The sequence below is a fragment of the Nyctibius grandis genome, chromosome 15 (assembly GCF_013368605.1).
Source record: "Nyctibius grandis isolate bNycGra1 chromosome 15, bNycGra1.pri, whole genome shotgun sequence".
NCBI lineage: Eukaryota > Metazoa > Chordata > Aves > Nyctibiiformes > Nyctibiidae > Nyctibius > Nyctibius grandis.
The window spans coordinates 7,485,483-7,513,339 of NC_090672.1; the positions used below are offsets into that span (position 1 = coordinate 7,485,483).

The following is a 27,857-nucleotide window of genomic DNA, read 5'->3' on the forward strand; positions in this document are numbered from 1 at the left end:
GGTTAGACCTCTTATAAAAATGGGTAACTTAATAAAAGTCTATCTCATTTTCTGTGAAATAATTTAGAAGTACAGTACTTGGAAGAAATGCTAAGCCCTTCAGCAAGAGTTTGAAATGAATATGCTACTATGGAAAAAAGTGAACTTAACTCTTCATGTAACTACTCCAATACTATTTAAATTTCTGGAAATTAACTTCTCACCCTAATGTTTGCATGCCTAGAATAATATGATTTGAAAGTTTTTAAAAAGATAAACTTTCAGGCAGAAAATAATTATTTTACATCTTGCACAGCAAAATAATTACCACACTGATAATGGCAGAAATTATGCTAACTCAAGATTAACACAACAAACGAAAAAGGTGTCTTAATGGTGGAGGCCTTTTAAAATACTCCATGAACACAATCTTCTAAGCAACTTTGGTAACAGAAGATGTAAGAGATATTTGGATAACAATAAAAAAAGTATCTAAAAATAGACATGCAAATCCAAGTTCCTTCTTTTGGAACTTCTCTCTCTGGGTTTTGGATTAAAAGTAAATGACATTTAACAGTGAAGGAACTTAGATCAGCTATTGTTACTTTACCAATATCTGGAGAAATCCTCTACACTACAGTCATCAAGAGGTTTTATTCCAGTGGCTATTGCTTTTTAAATGTTTTCAGCATTCACAGATAAAAGTATCTAGGATCACTTCTAACAGGTTTCAGGATCCTTTATAATGCAAGAACAAAAACTAGAAAGCCAAGAATGCAAAGGCAAAAAAAAAAAGTTACCAAGCAGGGAAAAAATGCAGAGAATGTATTTTATGAGAGCAGCAGCCAAGAACGCCTAACTGTAGAAGCAACAGATTTCAAAGAATTTTTTTTTTTTAAAAAAGAAGCATACACACCAGAATATTCCCCTGGGTATGCAGCCCAAGAGAAAACAGATTAGAGAATCCCAATTAACTACTTTTACAGGACGCCAGACTAAAGTTTAATGCTCACTTAGAACAGATGCAAATGCTTGAAACACACTGACTATCCTGGATGCAGATGTGGCTTTTAAGTAACACAGAGTAGTTTGGACTATGGTTGTGCTCAAAGTGAAATGATGATTATATAGTAAAACTTCTAGAGCAATATATTCTGCATAACAAACATAGTTATAACAATGTGTTCATTTTGCACACACTGGTGTTTCTAGCAGTAGTTTTACGGAAAATGGTAATGAAGTCAGTGACAAACTTTTCATATGTTATACTAAAAAGTATGTTATTTTTGCCCATGGAAAACAAAGCATCTATTATCAGGAACTCCTGATGGTAATTTGATTTCTTTAAACAATTTATCATGTAGCTAAGGGGTAGAAGTTGCTATATGTTAATACTTCTCCAGTATCTGTATTTCTGCAGGCAGAATGTGTCATTAGTTGTCCCTATGACAACATAGTGCAAGAAGTTTGGATGAAGTATGTTCCAGCAAGGAAGTGGTGGTCCTCACTGCTCAGGCTTCAAAGCAGCGAAGTGTGACAACAAAGAAAAAACATCTCTCAGACATAGGCCCATTACTCCTCATGAGTAATACTTTGCAGAAATGGCACCTACTTGATGTAAAATAAGTTTCTGGTGGAACACTGAACAACCAGAAATCCAGACTGCACACACAACAGTTCTACATGATACTACTAACAATCTGTATTTTTGCTGGATCAGGTGACAGAAGCAAACTGCTGATTTTCTGTATACAACCCATTCCTAAAACATACAAGAGTTGCATCTGCGTTTTATACATTCCATAGTACCAGCGCTCATTATTTCAAAATGAGGCCTGAACACTGATATGGCTAAAGATACCTTGTTATGTTGTTTATAGAAAGATCCTTCTTTTAACACCCTTTTTGCTCCTGATCAACTCATGTTCTCAGAACTTACATTTTGTTCAGTCAGCACACAAGTAGCAGCAAGCTACTAGAAATGTGGGTTCCCCTTCCCCTTCCAATTAATGGTTTGATTCTCAGATTACCACCATTGCTTTCTGCTGCAATTCTCTCTTACAAGCTAAATTCCACAGAGAGGTGATAAAGCCAGGCCATTACAGATTTGGCACAACCTGAATTAAACTACTGTAAACTAGCTTGAGATAAAAATCCTTGCTTGACATAAAAATCCTTGTGCCAGAGAACATATATGGAAACCTGAAATAGAGAATAGCTTAAGAAGTGACCCAAAAGATTAAGGCTGATATCATTATATTGAAAGAAAGAATAAACACCTTTTTTCTGCATTCCAATGACCACCTTAGGATGCTACGCAAAAGATTTTAATGCAAATGAATCCTAACAGTAAATGCAGCAAGGATAATTAAGCACTCCACTAACAAGGAAAATTCCTCTTAAAATAACCTTTCTTACCCAGTAAATCTGCACCTTCATCCACATCTCCAATTAGGCCAGAACCAGCAGATGACAGCTCTTCAAAGAGTGACTCTGTATTACGGTCAAATGCTTTGTTCTCTATGCCTTTGGTAGGGGTGCTATTCAAAGAATTAAAACAAGACATAAAAAAGCAGAAAGAAAACATTCCCACATTGAAGAAAGGTTTCTCCATGGTTTTACCAGTAGTTCATTACCCCCCAAAAAAAAAAAAAAACAGAAGTAAAATTTTCAGCAGCTTTCAGTTGGCTTAGAGTCCTAGATTCTATTTTCAAATACTACTTTGGCATCAAGATCCAAACTTGAGGTAGCTGCTGATTTTGAGCTGGTCAGGATTTTAATAAATTAAAGCATAGCAAGTTTTGGCATATAGAAATTCAGCCCTGTCAGAACTTAGTCAGCCCAAATGCTTAAAGAACAGACAGCTCAGCCAAACTGGAAGTCATTTAATATAAGAAGAACACAAGAGAACAAAACAGAGATCAAAATATTCCTCTGGCTAGAAAGGAAGCTGCTTTCACACAAAGAGCTTATGCCATTAACATTCACTATACAAGGTCATTTTTTCCATCTCATCACAAGAATGAAACACACAGACACATAACATATTTGAAGGACTTGTGGCTAGATCCTAAATTGTTCAGGCCTTGCCTAGATGATCAGGCACTCCCCTCGCTACTAAACCAGCACTTGTTTGGTTTTTGTTGAGCTTTAGTGCTTTTGAAAGAAATGTGATCCTTCACAAGCAAAAGCCTGCAAGGAGGCAGACTCAGGCAAAAGCATTCTGCCAACACTGGGATTCCACCATCAGAATCTGATAAATAAATGCTGTAACATTTGCAAAGTCAGTCATAAATCCAGATTTTAAAGACATGCGTGAAAGCACAAGAGCCCAGCTTGGAAACTGCTAGTACCTTGAAACCTTGATCTAGGGAGAAAAGACCTCTTGGTACAGACCCTTTGCTTGAAATACGGAAAGAATATGTAAGCATTCTTAAGTCTGCTGTAATATGAAGTACCCTGAACATTCATCAGGTATAGCAACAGAATGAAGAACTGCTGTTGCGCTTTAAAAGTCCTGAGGAATTTGGGGAAGTAAGGTCACTGAAGTAGGAGATATAACACGTGATCTTAGTCTGGTAAAATTTCTAAACAAGTCACAAGTTCAAAACCAAAGTCTGGTACCTTCCAAAACTGGTCTTCCTACTCACATCACAACACACAACTTACCTGGAACCCTTATATCCACTGAGATCTTTATCCATATCCAACTCTGGAGTTGATTCAATGATTGCCTGAACTTCAGATTTTTCTTCATTTTCATTTCCACCTACGGAAAAGCAAGTGGTATGTCTCCATAAAACAACAATCACTGTGACATATGACATTATCTATATGTAGTTGTTATTAATCGATCACCAAGTTAGACTTCTGTTTAAAGACTTATCAAGGTAATTAAATGAGAAGACCTATGGATTTTAGATACTCTAGTGCAGACACTGGAATGTCTAAGTCTCTCCTGAATTTGTCATCCAACAGTGGTTATTTCCCACTATTTCTGCAATCGAAACCAAGCAGATGTCTATCATCTCATGACTTTTTGTGTCTAGATAAGTGCCACTTCTACTGTTTACAAGTAAATGTCATAAATTCTGATTCTAGAAAAATAAGGACTAAAGCCACCAATAAACAGACTTGTATCTCTTACCAATATTCTGTACTCGTAAAAATACTGAGTAAAAAAACCATCTCATTTGTGGCACAATCAGATATTTCATAACAGATTAAATATGAGGTCCATAGTAATCATATAATAGAAAGTTAAAGCAGCTCACCAGTGGACACATTTCTTGTCTCCTGAGCTACCTGTACTTCTATATTCTTGCTTACGTCCAGGTTCTCATTCGGCGTATCTGTGTCCTTTGCAAGCCCTTCAACATCTTCCTTTTGAGGAGTTTCAGCAGGCAGTACAGGTACATCTGAAGCAGCTGTGGATGCTGGAGTAGTAGATTTTGAGCCTGCTTGGCTAACATCAGAGAGCTCATCCTAAAATTGAATGTTACCATTAAAAAAATTAGCACAAATTACAGTATTATTAGAAGAGTTAGGCATATAAACTAAAGAATGGAAAGAATACTTTAAGCCAGTACTGTCAAATTCATCTTTAGACTATAGCTGTTTCACATCCGTTAAGGAGGTTATAGCTACATAAAACATGCCCTTATTTTTGATACTAATGTTTGATCTCAGTTGATAATTATAGCCACAACTTTAGGGTCCTTTTCTGTTAAGTCTTCCAGACAACAGGCAGCATTCCCGTATTAATAATCCTTCTAGCTGCACAATGAACTGCTGAATCTTCCCAAAGCTGTTATAAAATTTTTAATTGCTCAAAATAGGCATGATATCTTAAAACATCTTCTTAAAAAGCAGACATTGAAGCACTGATGCAGAACATGGAATTAACTGATATAGAAGTATAGTATTTGAAAGCACTTAAACTGTTTTACGCACTTTCCAGCCTGAACTGTAAACCCTGGATGACATTGGGAACGAGACGTTGAACTGCAGTGACTACTTGTCTGGTTACATTTCAGATCAACTACAGAGCATCAGTAAACAGTTCCTTCTTAGAAGCTGATTCCTGGCAACAGTTTACATGACAGCGACACTGTATGAAGAACCACAAGCATGGCTATTAATCCAGCTGCTGGACTCAAGTTGATGATCATTACTCAGCCAGGGCTGCACCAGGCACTGTGCTCGAGGGCAGGCTAGACTGTGTTTGCTATAATCAGGGGCTACTACCTGATAACACCAATAGCCCTTTTTGGGACCTTGTCTTCTTTCGTTCACATTTCACTCCTCATTCATGACCTGAGCCATACCAGCATCTGGACATCTTAAATATGACTTAAACAGCACCTAACAGTGAACAAGAGCTCACTGCAGATATGAAAACAGACTGGTCTGTTAAGGCCAGTATTTTCTACCTTACGGCATTAGAGGAATCTCCTCGGGAAGAATCAAGATGAAACACTGAGGCTGGTATGTGCAAAATGAAGGCAGGATGGTAAGTTTTGAGAAAAGTTCTCTTGGGGATTTGTTTGGGAATCAGAAAAGCAAGGCTGCTAGACAAGCCTGTGACATTTAAAAGAGAATGTATCCGTTAGCTCAGGAAACCTAAACTTGTCAAGAACGAAGCAAGTTTAGATTTTGTGAAGCACGAATTCATCGTACTGCTAGCATCCCTTTTTGAGAAGGGAGTGAAACTGAATTTTAAGGTTATTTAAAAACAAAAGAGAGACTTGCATATAGACACACATTCTCTCATTTGTACTTAGTGTAAGATTACGAAGAACTGTAATTTCTAAATTTTTACTTTTGGAACTTCCTGGAAAGGTAAGATTTTCATTTGTGGGGACAGGGAGGAAAACACACATTTATGTAAATCAGCATAAATGTGAAGCTTACATCCTACAGTGACATCCCCACACTGAATTTGCAAGCCCTAGAAACAAAATCCAGCACTTTCAAGACCTGCCTATCAATTACTTCCAGTTTTCACCCTTTTTTAGTAAATTCCAAAATAACCAATTATTAATATTCTTATTCTGATAATTATTCAGAAATATAGTCAACTAACATACGCCTCTAAAGGAATAAAACATGTACACTTACCCATGGTTATACAAGGCAACAAAACCAACATAAAGTGTTATATGAGATGTTGTGTCCATTTAAAAGAAAATAAAAGCTACACAATTTAGCCAATTGCCTTTTGACTTGGTGAAGTTCAGCCACTGGATAATGATTCATACTTCAGCAAGCAGATACAGAAGGGAGGAAATAGTACCCCTTACCAAGGGAATCCGGAGTTCACACAAACAGGGAATAAAACCTTGACAGAGCTGCTGGCTCTGTTCAAACATTTCTACATCTTTGTATTCCAAAAGCATCCACTAACTGATGCAGCACAGACCGATCACTGACTTTCACACACAAAGCTCGAGAAAAACAGCTTGATAGTGCAAAAGAATGGTCCTTTCCTTAAAGGAATTTCAAATAATCCCATCTATTTTATATTTCTGACTTCATTATATACTGCATTTTTTTAGCTAACTCTTGGAAACTGTACTGATTAAACTATCATGAATGTTTGTTCTAGAACTAATGAAAATGAAATGCAATTCCATTAAGAGACAATGAATTAATCAAAATATCTCAAAGCCTAAGCATTTGAAAATCAGCGCTCTGTTGACTTAGCAAATTCGACTTCTTTGGCAACGTTGCCAAAAGATTTTTCCTGAAAAAAGAAAAATTAGTTTAAAATTTACACAATTAGATCTGAAGCAGTAGTAGCTCATCTGCAATGCTTTGCGGAAATAAGAACAAATGGTACATAATGGTATGCTGTCTTACAAGGATACCCAGCAATGTCACTGCTGTACAAGCTACAGAATACCCAGTCTTTTCTGTCTACGTTTCTCCCTGACACCTACTCTTTGTGACACTTTGAGGAAACACTGACCATTAATGAAATGCTCATGCATGAATGGAAGACAGATGACAAAGCAGTAGAATCTTGTGCCTTGTAATTGATGTTAAAAGTATTCAGAGGAAATAACAGTATTAGAGAAAAAAAGTTTCAAATTCTGGTTATGACTTCAATATATCGTGTTATTCAACATGTTCACTTTTGTGTGAACTTTACACTCACAGCTAAAGAGCAAAAATGCTGCTTTGGACCTAAGGAACTTATTCTGACTAACTAGGGTTGAAAAATTACAGTCTATGCTGTTTTGTAAGTTCTCTTTCAGCAGCACATTATTTTTCGAAGAACCATACCAAGAAGCCTATTTTGACAATATATAGTAACCAATATATTTTTCTGAGGGGACAGGATGGGATCAGAGTCTTCCCTTTATACGTCATCTCCACTTACTCTTTTAAGTTGTATCTCAGTCAGCTCTCCTAAAGTCTGTCAATTTATTGATGTTAATTGACATTGGACAAAGAGAATAGGGCAAATTTAAGATCCAAAAATGGTCATAGCCAAGAGTTTAAGTGATACATTTTTAGATCCAAACTCCTATTGTCACTTTGATATGTTTATAATTAACCATTACTTACACTTTCCATTATCTCCATATGTCCTCTAGGAAAAAAAAAAGTCTGGGTTCCAGTTGTGTCTGGATAGTTTTTTAATTCTTATCAGTTTAATATTCCCCTGCTAGGTATTAAGTTGACTTAGGAGGAAATTCCCCTCAGTTGTATGCCTTTTCAGAAATAACAGTACATCCATAGTCTTCCAGAAAAACCTCATCAACACAAAGATACAGGGAGGCTTTACACATTCTGGAGATCTTCACCCTGCAGTTCTTCACCCTGCACATCCCTCCTCCTGCTGTGCTGTTAGTGCACCCCAGTCCCGACTGCCAGATTCATCACACCCCAACACCACTCCCCCATTTTTCCATTTCTGCACCTTGTTCTATGCCACTCTCACTGTTGGAACACAGAACAATTGCAGGAATTGTAGCCAAGCTACATGTAAGGGAAATCAAAATCACAGGCTAATTCAGGAAAGTTAGGTCATTCTCAACTCTGCGGTATACCTATGCTACATGCCTGGCAGTAGGCAGAGGCTGCGTTGAGAGTACTGCCTGTGTAGTAATCAAAGTGTTCCTTCTAAAAGGATATTAAACCAGCAGACCTGTTTACACTATCTAGTTACATATCTAATGGGTAAAGAACAAGTGACTGACCTTTGGAAAGGGTCCTAAAACCCACTCCTGTGAGTAAGAGAACTAGCCTGTATTACCACTCATTCAAAAAATGCAACCCAAACTTCATTTCTTCCAGTAATTAAGTTCCCTCAAAACTCATTTGAGTAAGCAACATACTTGGCTTACACAAAGAGGATTTAGGGTTTTCCCTCCTCCCCTTTAATTTGCTTTTTCTCCCCGCTAATGATCTATAATCTGTTTATGGGAGTTTCTCTTAACACACAACTCAGCCGAGCCGCGTGCTCACCTTCAGGCTTGTGTGGGACCGTGGCTGGCTCAGCTCATGGAATTTCCAGTGCTCTGACCCAGGCGTTTCCCCGGCTTCTCTCTGAGCTTCAGGCGTAAGTAGTGCATCTCCCGGAGGTAATGGGAAGATGCCCAGTGATATCGGACGCTCCTTTCTGTTTGAAAGAGAGACAGGTTTCATCAGCCATTTCAGATGTCACACAATTTATTTTCCTGCACGCCTCTGGAATCAGCAGGGAAGCAGTAAAAAAATATAGGTTCAAACATTCATACACTATGCTCTATTAAACATACAATGTAGCATACCCAGTTTGTATTACAGCACCTAATAATTCCTCATTTCACATTATTTGATTGCAAATAGTCTATTCCATGGCTTTAGATAGCAGTTATTGATTGCACTGTAGCTAATCTATAGTAAACAAGTTTTACAGAAATGGAACACAAACGGGAGTGTAAGATGAAAATGTTTCCTTATTTCAGACTAAATTACAGTTTTCAGCAGCCACTATTAAAAATACCATTTTGCACTTTTTTTTTTTTTTTTTTTACAAAATACAGTACCACATAACTTCAACAGCCAACACCTAAATCATTAGCTGAAATATTTGCAAAAGTTGTAAATAATCAGCTTAAAGTTCAACTCTTCTCAAAATTTATGGTATTTTTCTTCTGAAGATCACAGGAATTACACGGATTTGTATAACTGAAAAAAAGCCAACCTAGGTCAAGGAATTACCAGTGTTAAAAGTAGCCCAACCAAGAACTGCATAGTTTTAACCAAGATCAGTTCTACACTCTACTTCACCCTAACGCTGCATGAAAGTTTGTGGCAGTAAGGCAAATGACTTCACCCCAACTCTTCACCATCTCTGCTGTCTTTATCACTTCTCTATGGCAAACAACATGTGGAAATTCCAAAGCTTTGCATAAAAAAAAAAAATCCCCAAGTCAATCTTGCTGTCAGTAATGTGATCAGTGAACAAAAAGATTAATTCTTCCTGCTAGCAAGAGACAAAAACATTGTGTAGAATGCAATTCACAGGATGCTACAGCCAGCCCTGAAAAGGAAAAATATCAGCCAGGCATAGAATTGAGATAAAGCAAAGTATTTGTTCAGTCAGAACAATGAAACACAGAAAAAAGGACAGCAATCAACTAGCACAGCTTCAAATATACTAAAGACAGAAGATAAGAGTGTGCACAAGTAATGGCAGAAAATTATGCTTCTTGAGAAAGCATTGCCTGTAAGTAACCCTGCAGAGACAATCCAGACAAAGATTTGAGAGATCTCACATTTTAGCATTATAAGCAGCCAAATCACAACCACATATACTTTCTTTTGCAGGGCTTTTCACAAATGAAACATAACCCAGGCAGAATTATGTGCAGAATTAGTATCTGCATATGAAAATTATTTAAGCATTAAAGCTCTTAAAGCTTAAAGGGAATGTTGAAAAGCAAAAGGAAAAGCTAAGCAGTTTTATAAATTTTGTTTTTTGTTATTTGTTTGTTTACTTAGAACAAAAGGTAGTCAAGAAGGGATTGTATAAGCAGTAAACTCCTTTTGGTAAATTTTACATCACAAAAAAAAAAACAATGTTCAAACAGCAAGCAATTTTAATTGGCATGAACCTTTCCAGTACAGGTGTACAAAGATGCTCCCTGTCACAAAAATCTTTGCAACTAATTCTCGCGTTGCATGTATCTTGGCCTTTCATAAATATTATTCCAAGTTACACTGTTAATTTGGAAGTAGTTTAGCAGAGCAAAGCAGGCAGCAAAGCGAGTAAAGCAAAATCAGTCAGGGTTACAAAATAAAAAGCATCAGATGTTGTTCCAGCATCTGCAAACTAACTGTGCTGAAAAGGCTTCATGAAAAATAGCCACAGAACTAAAGAGAATTTAATGCCAAGGATTCCCGCTATTGTACCAGGTTCTGCTTTTCTTTAGATTTCCCACAACTCTAATGTGCGTGAGGAACAAAAGGCACACCACGGAAGCTTACATGATGGTAAAAGACAGACTGAAACCATTTCATTGGTTAAGAAGTCCAGCAATAAAAAAAAAAAAAAAAGGAAAAAAGCTGCCCTTCAGTGGGAAAGCAAACCAGCGATAAAGGTCGCATTGTGAAGGGCCCTTCGCGTTGGAAAACGCCTCCCGGAGCAAGGGTTCAGAGCAGAGATTTGCTTACTTGCAGGATATGCCACAAAGCTTATCTTCTCTGCAGTCTTCAGAAGAGAGCATTGAAACAAAACGGGTACCAAAAAAGAGTTCTCAACTCACATTTGCTTTTTTTGCAGAATAGTTTTAAATAAATTTTATAATGAACCCGTTTTGATGTGCTAAAAGAGAGTTCATGCACATCACAAGACTACACAGTAAATGAAGGCTGAAAAGGGCGCCTACTTTGGAAATGACGGCTATTATACGCGTGTCTGCATTAAAATAAATTATCTGATTCAACTTCTTTCACTGGCCTCTGACCGGAAAGCAAAGAACCCCTCCTACCCCCGCAATGTCCAAGAAAAACCTGAAAATACGACAGTGAGCAGAAGGCAGGCACGTGTTTTAAAAGCCTGAACTAATATTCTGAAGTGATGTATTGAAGCATTTATAGGAACCTTTAGGATAAGCAACCAGATGCTTTGCTCTAAAACCCGACTAGTGTTAAAAAAATAGAAGCAATTCTTCTACAATTAGATTCCTTCATCCTATATTTTTATCTTTTTTAAAATGAATGAAAGACTGAGGAACTGAGTTCCAATTCCTAAAACAAATTACTAAGGGTAGGAAAAAGCACAGCTTCCCAAAACCCCTCAAACCTATTAAATAGTCTCCATGGGAGCAAAAACAGATTATAAAAAAAAAACAACCCTATTTCTTAAACCATCTGATCCCTTAAATATAAAAAAATCTAAAAGAAGTTATTGAACATGAAGTTCAGTATTTTTCTTTGGTTTTGTTTTGTTTTTTGTGTTTTTTTTTTAGTGTTGGGGGTTATTTGTTTTGGGTTTGGTTTCTTTCTCCCCTTTTAAACAAGCACAGCCTTACTAACTAGATCAGTCTACAGAGATTTACACTTCAAATTTATTTTATTCCTTTTTATTTAAATATTCATACATTTATTATCAGTTATTAATAACTGGTATTTCTTTTATCTATTGATTGGCTTTAAACCTTTGTAACAACCCTTGTGTGCTCAGAGACCCAAGTTAAAAGTGTACTACCACAGAAAGCCTACATGCACCACGTATTAAGGAGAGAAAGTCACAGAGCTCTTTCAGAGAACACTATTTACCAGCATTTTTCCCTTTTTAAATAAAGTTTACTACTAAATTTACAACCACAGCTAAAGTATGTCAAGTTTTCAGGTCAGAAAGCTACATTTTAAAACTTTTCCTGCTGGTTTCCATTTGTAATTATAGTACTAAAACATGCTGAGATTACGTTTAGTCACAATATCCTACAGCATCTCTGCTACTGCTCCAGGCAACCAGGACAAACAGAACATAACTTGAGGGGGGACAGACAGAGTTGGCAGCTTGCCATACAAGTACAGAAAAAAGAGGAGAGGATAACATTTGGCTGAACAATAGTGAATAGGCTTTAAGAGCTTTAATGCTTAAATAATGAAAGATTTTCTTTTCCCACCAACCAATAATCAGATTTTTTTAAAATAATGTGATCAACTAATTACTGTGGTTTTGAGCAGATCATCAATTAACTGATCTTACATAATTCCTTTGATTTAAAAAAGTGAGATTTAATAGTACAAGGCCTCAGATGGCATACATTTATGGCTACTTAAGATCAGCCAAGTACCTGCCAGTACACTGAACATGAGCTTTATCCATGACATTATCATCACAGCTTTTTTGCAGGTTACAATAAACCAATGTAATAGCTTTCTAAAAAAAAGAAAGATATATAAACTGACCTTGTACTTGCTTAAATAAACGGCAATGACATTTGAGTGCATAAAAAGTATATCATAGCCCATTCCAATATTATGTTTACAAAAGAATTTGGTATTTATACGTAATTTACGTCTCTAATTTATCCTTGCTCTTTCTGTTTGAAAAGAAAACAGAAAGCAGAGAAAAAGAAAGAGCACATGAAGCCAAGGTTCAGTAGGTCAGAGTACCTGAGTATCCTTGGTAGGTTCTGCGTCAGAGCTGGCACACCAGTAGAAATAGAAAAGTGCACAAGCAGCAAAACAGAGAGAGACACCAAGATAGCTGAATTAATGACCACCGCCCCGCCAACGAAGCCAAACACAAATAGCAGCATGCATCCAGGATTCATGGCGCTGTGCTGGCATGGTGAAACGCCGGAACCAAGAAGGCTACGCAGGGGCCGAGGGTGTATCTTTGTAGGCAAAGTCTGTCATTCAGCCGCTGCCACAAAAACAATGCCATCAGCAGCAGCTTTCCACTCTTCTGCAGCAGCTCCAGAGCAATGACATCACCGCTCTCCTCCCCCTCGCGCCGGCAGCCGCCGGGCTCCTCGCAGCATCTATGCAGCAACGCAGAGACACAGCCAGCCCTGGAGTTATTCTCCCCTCCTTCCACGCGGAGTTCATAGGCTAGAAAGCTTTGAAATCTGCATAATATATTCACATCAAGCCCTTAAAACAAATGGGCACCACGATACGCACCTTCATCAACCTGCACCCAAAGCCATGGCAAGATATCAATTATTTTGGGACAGCTGCTCACATTTTTCCCTGCCTGCCCGAATGCAAACACTCAAAAAAGCTGAAATTGTTTAAGGCTAATGCACAAAGTATATCTCAACGTTTAGCAGTACAACAGCAAAAGCCTCTTTCTACTGATTTCTACACTATTCTCTTACCGCATTCCAATCACACAACAAATCTTTCTGATTCAGCCAAACTGTTGTTGTAGGATTAAAGAACAAAGTCTTGCAAACACAAATGAATGGATTTTTTTTCTTTCATTTCAGGGCGAGAGCGTAATAAATAGCTTACCTAATTCTACTGTGTGTTGTGGATTCTAGCTGATCACCCCCTGTTAGCTGATGAAGTTTGGTTCTTTCCAAGTGCTCCATATAATTGTGAATCATCTGTTTAAAATTACAAGAGAAACAGCAAGAAATATTTAATACCATTTACTTTAAAACAACTGCATAATTCTTGGCCAATAAAATATAATCTTCCCCTGTAATGCTAAAAATAGTAAAAGTATTCAGAAACATTAAAGAAATAGATAAAGAAAGAAGCAAAATTATACAGTGTGTAAAACCACAAACCAGAAGAGAAGCCCATAATAAATAAAAAAAATTTGAGAACTTACTTGTGCATTCATGCACAGGAAACATCCCAAGGGCACACAAAGTGCATATGATATTACAAACAAGAGTTTTGAACAGAAGTGTCATGTTAAACAGCCTCTGAAATGTTAAACAGCCTCTGAAGACCTCTATGTCCAACAGATATTAACATTTACTGTATGACACACAGTACATTTCACTACAGCCTAACTGCAAAGAACTGCAAAGGTCAGACAATATGCACATCAAATATTAAACATAAGGAATCTACAAACTAAGAATCAGATTCTTCCATAGACAGAAACACAAAGTCAGCGTCTCGTCTCTTTTTTCTTCCAACATCCAAATAGATTTAAGTTCACTTACAGAGAATATAGAAAGCTTTGGTTTTAAATTATCTAGACTGACATCTCATAAGAAGGACTGAGTGCCTGTGGATTTTTAGCACTCGAGAAGTGCTTTGCTTGCGGGCTCTCCTTCTTTTAAGAGAGACAGCCACAGGCCAACATGCTGCCTCCTGCAGTCATGACTTATTTAATGAACCCCGATTCCAATCGGCCAAAGGATGATGCTACTCAGACGTAACTGATCTGGGACACGCATGGGGAGAAGTAATAGGTATCGCTGCATCACTCCAGAAGGTTAATTTGGACATACGTCTTTGAAATGAAAACTGGGAAAGCCTGAAGAGAAGCCTACATGACATTTGGTATTTTTAGCATTTCTGCACTCGCATTCAAAGATGAACAGGGCACTCTGAACAAAAAAAAAAAAGAAAGAAATCATAGGTGTACTGCGAAGAATTCAGTGTACTTTTTCCCTGAGACATATTCAGGTCACACCTCAAAGGTTTCCTCTAGAAAAAAAAAAAACTTTTCTGTAAAACTAGTTTCTTCTGCTGTTCTAGAAAGGGTATACACACACTTTTAGAATAGCGTTATTAACAGGCATTTGTACAACCAATAGCACATAACCTTTCATTTTGGGGGCACTTGCATACAGTAGGACTGAATTCAGCAGGACCTGGAAACCTACATCTACGTGTTACTTTCAAGTCGGGGCTGATGTTTCCAAGGCCCATAAGCTTGACCTTCGGCTGCTACTAACTTCAGTTAATATCAGCTTCTCCAAACACTGCTTGCCAGCATTAGCTATATATGAATATATATTCTGAGATTTTTTTGGCAGAGTGAATTGGCTTAAAATACCCCAGTTGATGGATATTCTATAAATCAGTAACTTATATGGTAACTACTGGTTACGTACACATCCTGGTTTTCCCAGCATTCACCTGAACTAATTAATATAATTCAGACTAGAAAAAAAAAATCTTGCTATTTTTAGAGAAACATTACATAATATACTTCAACTGCTATCAAAAGCTTACAAAATTTATCCTCCAACAAAATGATATAAATGCAGCATTTTACTAGGTCCATCTCATTTGCTTTCTGAATTCTTTTAACGCTTGCTCATACACAGAAGCAACCAAAAGAACTGAAAGCTCCACCTTCAACTATCCAAATCCCTTGGGTTTTCCGTTTCCACCAAGAAACCAAAATTAGGTGTTCCAATGGTTCCTGTGCATAGTTTTATATGACAACAGGTTTATTACAATCCAAATTAATTTCGAAATTCCAGGGCAGAAAACAATGCATAACTTTGAAATGCATGTTAGACCATTTCGTATCCTGTTCGTGTAATTCCCTCGTCATGGGAGGGAGACATTACTGAACAGAAGCTGACCGACCTGCAAACACGTTTGCAGCACACCAGTTGGTTTCTCAAAGTAAAGTTTTAAACAGAACATCTGTGGTGCTTTTTAGCTAGCGAACAGAAGCTGAGTAACTAGTACCTTTCCAGGGAACAACAAATACATGGGGGAAAAAAAAAAAAAAAGAGTGGCATCAGTAACAGCTGCACAACTTTCATATTTTGCCAAGTACATGGTTTAACCTATTTTCATCCCTCTCCTCAGTCTATTCTTTTGTTTACTGAAATGTCTCATCATATTTATCACCCACATACAGAGGCTAGAGGGCAGGTCAGTTTAAAGGACTATGTAGTTTAGTATTGTTCTGAGGATGAAAATGATGCTGATGGTAAAATAAGCAAATCCGTAGGTCACATACTTCAGTGTAAAGCGTGTAAGCTACAGGAACACAAAAATAAGATGAAAAACCAAATGTATGCATCATGTGCCTCTGCAGTGCAGCATGGCAGTTTCTCCACATATCCAGGCTCCACATGCCTGTGGTGTCCCACAGATCAGAAACACAGCGGTACCCCCATGTAAAGTCCACACACTGCCTCGATCCAGGGTCCCAAGGATAAAAGTTAATACTGGAATATTGTCCCCAAAGAGCTAAGTTCCTCCCCCTCCCTCCCTACCCATGGGACAGTGGGACTACACAGCTGGTGCTGCAGAGTCATGAGACACAGTGCATGGATTCTCAACTTCTAGAAATCAGTTAAACAAATGGCTAAAATAATAAATTAAATACTGTAGCTTACTGGGAAGTTAGCTCACTGTAACTGCTCATCTACAATAAAATCTTGAGGACTCCCTCCAAAACCACTGGGATTTGAATCAGATGACCTCAGGAGATCTTTTCAATCTAAATTACTCTTGAGTCTCAGCATATCCTTGAAGTGCCATCCTGATCCAAACAAAAAGTCTAATGAATTAACACACTAGCATTCTCAGTGCTCGAATCTGATCAAAAGTTTTGCTATGTTTTGAGATTACTCAGCTATTCAAAGAAAAAAGTTTTAATATTACTGACAATTTAAAAATAGAATTAAATGGATTTAGTTGCTCTCTACTCAGCATAATTCTTAACAAAGTTACACTAAAGGACTGATGATAAGTAAAGGACTACATCTACTACCCTTCTCTTCAATAAAAGTTGCAGTCAATATTTAATCATTCATAACCTTTTACTACTGACAGCTCACCTTGCTGCCCCTGAAGTCCACAAATATTTTTAATATGACCAATAGTTCTGAGGAAGACATCATAAACACTGACCACTTCAGCTTTGTTGTAATTAAATACATTACTAAATTACCATTAGCTGAGGGGATTAAAGATAAGGTAATTCTTCAAAGTTCCGAGTTTGTGTAGTTAACAGCATTTCACAATTTATGTGTTAGCTCATTTTAGGGCACAACATGTAAAAACTGACTATAATGAGCTTTTGAAGACATAACAGCATGAATATGAAAGTCACTCCCTTCAAATGCAGTGACAGCAATGCAATGTCTTTCCATCTCAAAAAATACTCCGATTGGTTTTCTCGTACAGCACGTGACAAGTTCTACAACTGTAGAAAGTGTTACAGGTTTTTCTACATCTTAAGCCTCAGCATTCAGTGAAAGACAACGAACATCCTGTCAGTAGTGTCTATTCCTACCCTTACAAATACAACCACTCCCAATGTACACAAGCCTGATACTTTCTTTGTCACAAACAAATGTGTATATATCATGTTGTTGTTATTTTTACCTGCACCTTTTCCTTAATCAGGTTGAGAGCATCTCCTTTATACCTTCCTTTCTCTTTCACTCCTCCTTCCTTTTTGTGTCAATGCTTTAACTCCCCCAGGACAGGTTTTAGTAATTCTTTCGCTGTCAGACCAGGCTCTGTGCTACAGCCCTCGCGGTTCATCCTGCAGACCCAATCAGGTTTGCCACAAGCGGCTCCTCCCTTCGGGAATGTGCGACCAACTGTGTATATATAGATCCTTCTGTGTCCCACATAATCTAGATTTATTAAGGTAAAAGACATTTCTAGAATCTCCTTGATTCAGTACAAAAGTCCTAAACATACTTCCATGTAACTACCTTTTACCTTTAAGGATTTGTCGTGAGCTCATCACCTAAGTAAAAGCATCATTCCCTCTGGTGAGCCTGATGCATCTTTATCCACATATAAGACGATGTTGCTGGCAGATACAATAGCATGTAAAGATGTTAAATCCAGGCTTTATACATCAAGCTGCTAATGCTTAGCATAACGCTTTAGAAAAGCTATTTGCTTGAACAGATATCTAAAGTCTGATCTCAAAAACACTATGACCAGTACACCCATGCTTAGCCACAATTATAACTAGGCATCTCCACTTAGCCTTCTCGTGCTGTTTCCCTATACAGGGACTTGCTGGGCATATCTGTTTATCCAAATGAACCTGACAAAGTACATTCCCAACGCCAGAGACAGGCTCACTGTTCTGTCACATTGTATCAGTGCAAAACACTGAGAAACTTCCATGGCCCAATTATGCTTCATTAAACTAAGCCCATACTCTGTGTGTCAGGGAAAGAGATATCGAACAACCTTCGCTTTCTGTTTCCCAAAGGATAAAAAGAAGCACTTCCTTAAACAGAAAAAAAGTTTTATTTCGGAAATGTGTGCAGAGAAGTGCCACAGGTATTAGTCAACTCTCAAGTAGATGCTAACATACTGCTTTGCCTCAGTTTCCCAACTGAGTGGTAAAACAGTCTGCAGCCAAGCCTTTAAAATCACAGTGTTACAGTTATGAAGTGTGCCCCACTAAATATGCAGAAAGAGAGTAAGACCCTTTACCTCCTACTCAGGGGGCTTGCTCTGAAATAGTCACTAGCAGCAGTGCATCACCTCTTTGCAGCAAAGGCAGAAAGCACCAACAGGTATGCACAGAAGACAGGACTGCTTTTATACAGGCCATATACAAGTCAATTTTCAATTAAGCAGAACAGTATTTAAGATAAAAAGCTATAACAGAGTAATAAAATTCCTTTCTAAGTCTGTAGAGCACAAAGGTTCAAAGATTTTTTTGATTAGATCACTGTCAACCATTCAACTTTCTGGCAAACTGTCCTTGTGGCTGGATGATCATTTCCTGCATCTGGTCCTTTATAGCCAGAGAAAGATGCAAACGAGACTGCATAGTTTGATTCCAGAAGTTCAACTTCAGAAACTCCAGCACGCTGCTTTACTGTTCATCTGTTCTGAGCATTAGAACAGAGCAAGATCAGTGCAAGACCAAAATATGCTGCAAGCAAAAGACAGGCAAGGGACCAGAGCATGTTAACTAAGCAGGGAATCACGACATAGATGTCGGAACATGTTCAGGCTACATTCATACATTATGTTCTGACTGAACAAGTTATCCTCTCCACTACCTGCTACAAACACCCAGCTGCACTCCACCTTCCAATCTGCCAACTCAACTGCTCAGCTTATCATATCCTAATCCATTTAAAATCAAGCCAGTCAGCTCAAGCACAGACTTACCAGGGGAGGAAGCCTAAGGGGATATATTCCACTGCTATCCATTAGCTCAACTCCCACTCTACACAGAGCAGCAAGAAAGACAGAGGCTAATTTAACAGAAGGGTGAAGAAGCCTAAAGCCTCTTCCCAGAGCTTTAACAAGCGAAGGCAGCCCTGCTGTCTCTGCAGCTTCAAAGACACCTTGTTGTTAGGGCAGGCTGGTGCCCCAGAGCTGCAATGCAGAGCCCTGTCTCTGGCAGGCTGAGCTCCAAGGAGCACTCCCAGGACTCATCACAACGCACACTGCAGGTGAGGGATTCAGTTCTCTGGTTCACATCACTGGTGTAACTTCTCATGGCTTAATCAGTTTAAGTAGGTCTTGGTCCATTTGAAACTGTTTAGGTGAAACTCCCACGAGCTACTGAGACAGTGAGCTTGCTGGGCAGCAATCTCCAGCAGAGAGGTAGCCACAAGCATACAGGGTTAGTGCTGAAAGAGGACACGGTTACAGAGCCCCAGTGAAGTCAAGAGTTGGAAGAGAAAGACATCCCAGTCTGAAATACTAAGCTGTGAATTGAAGACTAAGAGGGGAATAGAGAAAAGGCAAATACTGAAGACAGGCAGAATAAAGAAAAATTGCTGGAAATTAAGACTGTAGAAAATGCAGTCAAGTCACATCTTTAATGCAGCATCTGTCAAAGTAATCACTGCCAACATCTTAGAGCTAAAAAAAGGAAATCTTTCTAACGCTCTGTTCATTATCTGGTCAATTGAAAGAAAAACAATTGCCACTTCAGTAAGTACCAAAGATGTATCACTTGCAAAGACAATGGTTAAGCTGATTCAGAAGGAAAAAAATATTCCTTCCTAGAAAAACATGAAAGTAACAAAGGCTTCAGAAACAAGTATTGTGATAGAAGTATTTAAGCTATAACTAAAGGCCTAAGGTAGGTTCGATATTTGCCAAAATATCTTGCATTAAAAGAAAAAAGTTACTACATAGACCTAAACCACTAGAATTTGTTAGGAGAAAGAAGAAGGAAATCACAAAAGGGATGGGGAAGATGGGCACTATTATCAGACAGTCCTTTCCAGTCTGCAAGGATTTCAGTCCCTGAGTCTTAAGCACACTCCAGATATCAGCATTAAAATGCTGACCTGAGACAGTCTATGACTAAAGCAAGGTACATCAGGAAGTTCATACTTTGCAAGATTCACAATGGACTAACTGTGCTCAAAAAAGCCTTTGCAAATGACGATAAGGAGTATCTAGTTAACTTCCTGAGTCACACAGTTGTTAAAAAGACTCCCAACCTTTTATAAACAATCACATTCCCAGTAGCTGTTCTTTGCCCTTGGTCCCCAGCCCGGATCTGAGCCTTTGCAACCCACAAACCCATTACCCCATCAGCTCTCCATGTCCTGTCTGGGATATACTATTGTATTTCAGCAGCTGCCAGCTGGTGGCCTGAGAATTTTGGGTACCTCTAGCAAAGTGTACACACACTTGTCACCTAAAGACAGAGATCAAAATCTTCATAGACAAAACCAGAAATAACCTAAGGTAAAGGTTTTTGGTTTTAGAAGCTATGTAACTAAGGCAGAGAGGTGAAACATTCAAAAGGAAAAAAAATTAACAATGCCGAGACTGGGAAACAAAGAAAGAAGTAACCATGCTGAAAGGAAGGGGCACAGAAAACATGAGACCTGGTTTTAGGAGCACAGAGGTATGAATATACCGTGTTGCATTACAGCTTATTTCTTTATGAAGAAAGGACATAGTCACCTCCATAATAAAGCCCAAGGAAACACCTCTCCCTACACCAAAGAAAGTGAATTTAAGATGTAAAAGCATTTAATAAATTGGAATCAAACCAGTAGAGGTTGTTGTCCATTTTGGAGCAAAACCTACGTAAAAAGATATTCAGAAGATTTCATTAGCATTTCATTGAATTAAGGGTGCCCAATACATTTAGTTATCTTGAACTCTGCAGAACAGGATTCAATAAAAATCTGTGCCCTTTCTATTGTGATTGTACCCATAGGTGCTAACTAAAATAAACCAAAACTTTGCAAGCACACACTACTCTGAAGTACTTACAATGCAAAGAGATGCAAAATTAAGTGGGCAGTATTAAGCTTTGTCACTTCTCATTTTACTTAAATTTCCAGTTTTCAACAGATGCAGCATTCTAAAGCAACTATTTCGTAACAAATGTGATCTTAAATACATTAGGATTTTAGTAAATACATGAATATTTTTATTTAAGAGCTCCAGAATTCTTGTCACTCAATACTCCAGAGCTACATGCTGGTTGTGGTTCCAAACCATTTCAGCTGTTGTCAGTATAACATGTTCATCTTAAGATTGCTATGGAAGTATTAAAAATAACCAAATCAGACATCTGTATTTGCTTTCCCTTTCCCCACATGTGGTCTTTTGAACGAGGAGCAGTCAGTATTGCATTCCCCTCTTTGTTAGCGATGATCTAAAAGCAGCTGACCTTTCAAACAAAGGCAAAGCAATCACAGTAAGGAGAACAACTGTGCTCAATATCAGGACTCCAGATTAATCAGCATTTTCAGAGAACCTAGCGATTTCCTCACTAAAATAAGTATCCTAGTTAGGCAGGAAGCATCCCTGCACGGGAAAGATGACCTGCTACTAAACATCAAAGCATTGCAAGTCCCTTTTTGCTCTAGAACCAACTTTAAAAGTGTGGCTTTTATTTATTTAATTTAATAGACAAGGTCCAACTTGTTCCATCTTCATTAGCAAACACCATTTTCAATAGCTATCAATATGTATGGCAGGTACTTCTTTTAATCACGAATCTCAGTAGGAGGCCAGTTTTTGAACGTGTTTTTTTCTTCAACAGTACAAGTAAAAGCAACACAGAAAACTGCTGGAAAGAGTCCTGAGATTATAATTTCATTTCTATTTTTTTGAAGTTTGTTTGTGCTTTGAAGAATTGCCTTTGAAATACAAAAAAGCAAATTCCTGTCTTTTAAAACTTCCGAATATCTGACAAAGCTATAAGATTAACAAGAATGTAATCAAACTAACATGGAGAAACAGACAATTAGATGTGAACAGAAAAAATAAATAGCCAAATGAAGCCTGGCTACAACTAACATTAGCAATACAAACATCCAAGCATCAGTGAATAAACCAAAACGTCCAATAATTTTCCCAATTGCTCACAACACAAAGTTTTCCACAGATCTACATTTTTACAGATACCCTGAATTCCTCTTGGCATAACAACCTACCTCTGTATGTCTTGAATGAAGTGCATTGTATTCTTTCTTGAGTTCTGCCTCCCTCTCCTCAAGTCTGCTAACTGGAAGAAGAAAAATTAAAGAATTAAAATTAAATTCTAAAGAGTTCTAGTAAATGAGACTGACTTGCCTAGGACTAGGCAACCAGAGCAGAGATGAGTATTCTTAGTAGTGAATAGCAAAGAGCAGGACAAAAGTATGCTGGTTCTTGTGTTTTTAAACTCTCAACACTTGAGCTTCCCAAGTACATCATCAGCAGCACAATCTTATGATTTGCAGTCCTCGTAAAAAGCCCAAGTACTATTTTCCCTAGCTGGTTGCTAGTCCAATGAGAGGAGATTTTTACGTTCAAGCACAGCTTACTGCTTGCAACAATCCAGATTGTTTCACACGTGTACGTGGAAACCGTAGGAAGAGGCAGAAGCCATGTCACACAGCCAGACTCAATCTCAGATGAGAGCGGTGAGCTCCGTTAAGGCTCTACCTTGGTTTCCTAGAACATAAACACCTCTGGAGATTGTGTGTGGTTAACTAGGACGAACATAAACAAGGTATTTTTAAAAATAGCTTCAAGTCTTATGTTGTGGTACAGAAATTAAGACTTCTGGTGGCATGCACTCATATTTCACTGAGTATTAAGGCAATAGATTCAGGGAAAGAAAACATTTGAATATTCCTGTAGGTATTCCAATAAATTAAAAATACATCTAGCAGATTTAGTAGAACTTTAGACAATTAAGTTCATATTAAGAGGAGATGAGCTGGAACAAACTGATATCCCTGTGCAATTAACCTGCAGAAAAGCTAAAAGAATTCAGAACTTCCTTCACACAACTTGTTTTTTCCATTCAAATATAAAACATTTTTTTTCTGCTGAGATGTGAATTCCATCTTTTTGTTTGGGTATATTGAGCACAATATTTATGTGACATAAGCATGTGTTTTAAGTTCTGTAACTGAGCTTCTTTTATTCCACTTGCTGTCTTTAAATACCCCTAGGAAACTTCACATTTATAGTTACATGTCTCCAGAGACTCATTGCCAAACACACATTTTCTGAAGACAAATGCCAGCATCTTCTCTGCCATTTGCACATTTTCATATTGTCAACTGGGTCTTCCGAAAATTAATTCTCAACATACCATTTCTTTCTGCTGCATAAATCTGTATTTTGGCACAGTATTTTATTGTAAGTACCTTTCAAAAACATTTTTGCCAGAGTCAAATGCTGGAACCAAAATATGTAATTGTCTACTCACTCAAATCTGCGTAAACATTCTTAGCTCCTAATCTAATCTTGCTCTTATAAGAACATTAAGTTCCTTGACACAACCTTTTGCACTCAACCTATAAATATCTGACCAAAAATATTACATCAATTTTTATTCATACTAATGCACAATCGAACACTTTCATTTCTGCACTGTTATCAAAGTGAACAAAAGCTCTTTGGGTCAAATAGCAGTAAGTGATGTACAAGTGTTTACAGCACAACATATATAAGGATATATTTTACAGTACAATACATACACATGTATTTTTGAGAGGCAATGCACGACACAATGATATCTAATGAATGGAAGAACTTAGTTTATTATTTTAGGCAATAGATGCTTTAAACCTCCTCATACATTTAAAGGGAGGTTATGTGGAAGCCTGAGGTAAGTGTCTACAGAAACAAGTGTCAGAATTTATAGTTACAAAGTTTGACATGACAAAACAAATTTTATCCTCTATCTTAGACTGATGGGCATTCTAGTCAGAAGTAATTACATTTTACAACTGTTGACCATCAGAGACATCCCAGCAGTAAAGAGTTGGCAGCTACAAGGCAGAGCGCAGCAGCTTTAGCTGCCCACACCCCATCCAGCGATGGCTGCACTCATGTGGGAATCCACCATCTCCGGGCTTTGCATTACAGTTCCCCGCAGACCAAGGGCTTGGTAACCTTTCTGCTGTGCTAGGCCTGCTTTAGGACAGGCAAATAGTGTGGAAATCAAAAAGTGCAAACTGCATGACTAATTGGCTTCGTGTTTTGTGCAACTCACTCCCTGCCCTAGAAACAGCGTCGAGGCACCGGCGAGAGGCAGGCAGCCCTGCCGCAGCTCCGCCGCCTCCCTGGGAAACGCCGCTGCTTCACGCTGTGTGGTGAAGTCGGGGTTCAATACCATGACCTCACCAGGAACCTGCAAAGAAACCACAGCGATGCACCCCGATGTCCGGTACACTCATGTCTAGACAGTGCAGCCAACACTTGCTCATAGAGATCAATTTTATCTGGTGGATTCTGGGAAAAGTACTTGACACAGTGCATTTAATGAAGATTAGTGCCACATTAGGTGTGACAAACACCCTCCTTCGTACCTGTCCATAACCTACCTTCATGAAATCCACAGAAGCATTTCCCACTGTTATGGATATAACAAACACTTTCACAACGGTCGAGGTTCCATAACGAAGCACACCATTTTCTCCTTCTATGGCCCAATTTTAAATAGTTCCTTAAATCAAGTCATAGAAGACAAATGTACATAGATACGGGTACTGCACAGTCAAGAAGGATACCTGCATTAAACCTGATAACTACTTTTATTACATACAAAGGTTAAAAAAATGAAGGCCCTAGAAGATGATGTAATTGACATTCAGCATTTCTGGAAGTCACTTCCAGCTGTGTAACACGTTACAGTCCTATAGCTGGAAGTTTCAGTCATAAGCGGATATACACTAAGTTTATATACCCTCAGATACCACATTAACAGTCCTCAGAACAGGCTTTTCCAATACCAGCAGGATGATACATGTCACCAGAAACCTGTTCTACCCAAAACATGTCTCCCATCAAAGATAAGATCTTGACAAAACAGCCAACCAACAGAACACGCTTCCATCTTCCAGTTAAACACTGGAGAAGAGATCAGCTATTCCCTGAGGATGAGAGATCACCACAGACTTGAACACAGAAGATACCTGAACCTAGTGAAGAACAGCCAGAAGAATTTTGAGGAAGACCACCAGATTCTGGCCCCAAAACCTTGGAGAAACTTAAGTCACTATTAAAGGTACATTCCCATCAGGAGTAACAGGAAGCTAATAGCAGTGAAATAGGAGACTGAAAAAAATGCCTTCCGCTGGCACACAGAAGTACATGTAAAAGCAAATTGTTGCCAGTTCCATTTTGCTCCACCAGCACACAAAAGAGTGGAAGTCTGGAACCACTCTGATAACATCCCCCCAAGAGGAACAGAGCTGGGCGCTGGCACTGCCTGAGACACACTGGGTCTGCAAGGTGGCAACCAGACACGATTCCCATCAATTTGACTTAACTAACAATACAAGAAGCTCCTCTGATATTTCAGTCTAAGACTTTTTTTTCCCACTAAGATATCAAATTCTTAATGAGTAGATGATAAAATCAGTTTGATGATATACATCCTGAAAGCAGAATATCCATTGTTTCTGTCATAATACGTCTTTATAAAGCAGTTATATCCTTGTTACACCATGGAAAATATTACATTGCAACATCACATTGTGTAAGATATTACACGTGCAAAATACAATACACTACTCATGGTTGCAAGTCTACATGGAAAAATTTTAAAGGTCTTCCAGCATCACAAGGATGAGCATAAAACATAAATATTCTAGTATTTTTAGGCTAATAAATCACCTCACTGGAACAACACCACAAACTAATGCCCACAGTCTACCTGCAACCCTCTCCAGCACTGTCAATGTCCTAACACATTCAATGACCTGAAGTGCCAGTCCTAATCAAAGCGCTCTCAAATCAAACCAATCAAGACTAAAAATGGGAGATAAAATATTATAGCAAACTAGAGAGAAGCCTCCGGATATTTCTGCCTCCTGACAGCATTATGAAGAATTAGGCAGCAAAGCTGCCCACCCTGCCTGTTCAAAAATCAGAGCTTACCTCCCAAGTCTGATGGCTTTTACCAAGTTTGGAACACTCTCCATCTGTATGTTGTCCTCTGCCTCAAACTGCTGATAAGCCTGAAGGGGAGAAAGAGAAACAGACCTGCTAGAACGCCAAATCCAACCAGTACGATGCCTTCAAGAAGAATTACAAGTTCCTGCTATGCAATGCAGGACAGAGGTCCAGCTCATTAATGAGCCTTTCCTAGCACTAAGACTATCTAAAGGCTCTCTTTGGACAGCTTTCATCCAGCTCCATTCTTAGAAGCAGGTCTCACACCAAACTTAAGATACGGATCAAGCATAATCAATCCCACGATGCAGGACCACCTTATGACCTATTAAGTAGTTGCTGAAGAGCAGACACATCAACCATGGGCTGAAACAGGGACTGAAGCTATCAAACAAGTATTTAACCTGAAAGTGATAACACCTGGAAATCAGCAGCACAGGAAACTGATTTGTAAAACAAGTGAAAATTCGTCTCCTCCACAAGACCACTGTCTTCAAGTAGCTCTTACCACTGTGAACTATAGGTCTAATTCTCAGTTTAAAACGTAGGGCACTTTAAATTATGATGATAATTTAGCTGTCAAGAATGCTCTGTTGATAGCAACTATCAACACATACAGCTGCATGGTCTCATCCCTGACACTTCTGGACTGTTCAAGTATCCACTATGTCTCAGACCCACAAAAATCACTCTAATTTATCACCAAAAACCTGACATAAAACTTAAAAAAAATCTCCTTAAACATTTTGCTACAACCATTTACTATGAAGACAGCCATATGCCAGGAGATCCCTCAAAGGTTGAAATCCAAATGAACAAGGATATATACAAGCCAACTTCTAGCCAAAATCAAGTTAAAAATAATTTGGATCTATCACCAACTTCTTGCCTAGTCTCTGGACAAAATAGTGTTCCACCAAGAAAAGTTTTGCTTAATTGACTGTTTGGAAAACAGTGGCATGCTTCATTTATACATTTGGTTATTGAAGCAAGTAACTTTTTAAGAAACTCCAACATGAAGTCAGCATGACCACAGAAGCTACAGCAGACTGGATTTGTTTTTAAAGCCAGATAACGAGTGACAACTCAGGAATGTAAGACTCTAAAAGACATTTAAAGCCATTTTCTTAATTGCTGCAACATTTACAGCAATAGAATTACTATAGCAATCAAACTCCAGCACCTAAACCACTAGCACAATACTCCCTTAATTTGAAAAAGTTAATTATACACCAGCAGATTTCAACCTCCTCTCACCACTTTTGTTCAGGTATATTAATAGCCGAGTTTAAAGCAGGCTAATCACCGCTCTAAATTTCTACTCCATTTTATTTTACCTCCAGCCTGGCAGGAGGACTGGGCGCAGGCTCCGGAGCTGACCGTACCCTCTGCTCCATCTAGTGGGCTACTGATTCCCACAGCACAGAAACAGGTTCTCTTTTAACTTCACAACATCAGGCAGCCAGGAAAGGAACTAAGAAATGCTCACACTTCTCCTTATAGAAAGGTTCTTCAAGTTTAGTAAATAATACCCGAGGCACAGTGTAGGGAAGGCAGTGGGGGAACCTGCCTTGAAGAGAAACCAATATATATGAGAAACAGCTGCACTGAGAAAGAAG

The 27,857-nt window shown here is 38.4% G+C and overlaps 1 protein-coding gene across 2 annotated transcripts in view; it reads right to left on the reverse strand.

The window, feature by feature from the left end:
• SPAG9 (sperm associated antigen 9) overlaps window positions 1-27,857 on the reverse strand; it is a 63,398-nt gene that overhangs the window by 23,428 nt on the left and 12,113 nt on the right. For both annotated transcript variants that reach the window (XM_068413064.1, XM_068413063.1), the window contains exons 3-8: window positions 22,278-22,348; window positions 13,447-13,541; window positions 8,455-8,608; window positions 4,254-4,464; window positions 3,649-3,748; window positions 2,398-2,519 (exon numbers count right to left, since the gene is read on the reverse strand). In XM_068413064.1, the coding sequence (XP_068269165.1) occupies window positions 2,398-2,519; window positions 3,649-3,748; window positions 4,254-4,464; window positions 8,455-8,608; window positions 13,447-13,541; window positions 22,278-22,348 (753 nt within the window). The remainder of the gene's footprint in view (window positions 1-2,397; window positions 2,520-3,648; window positions 3,749-4,253; window positions 4,465-8,454; window positions 8,609-13,446; window positions 13,542-22,277; window positions 22,349-27,857) is intronic.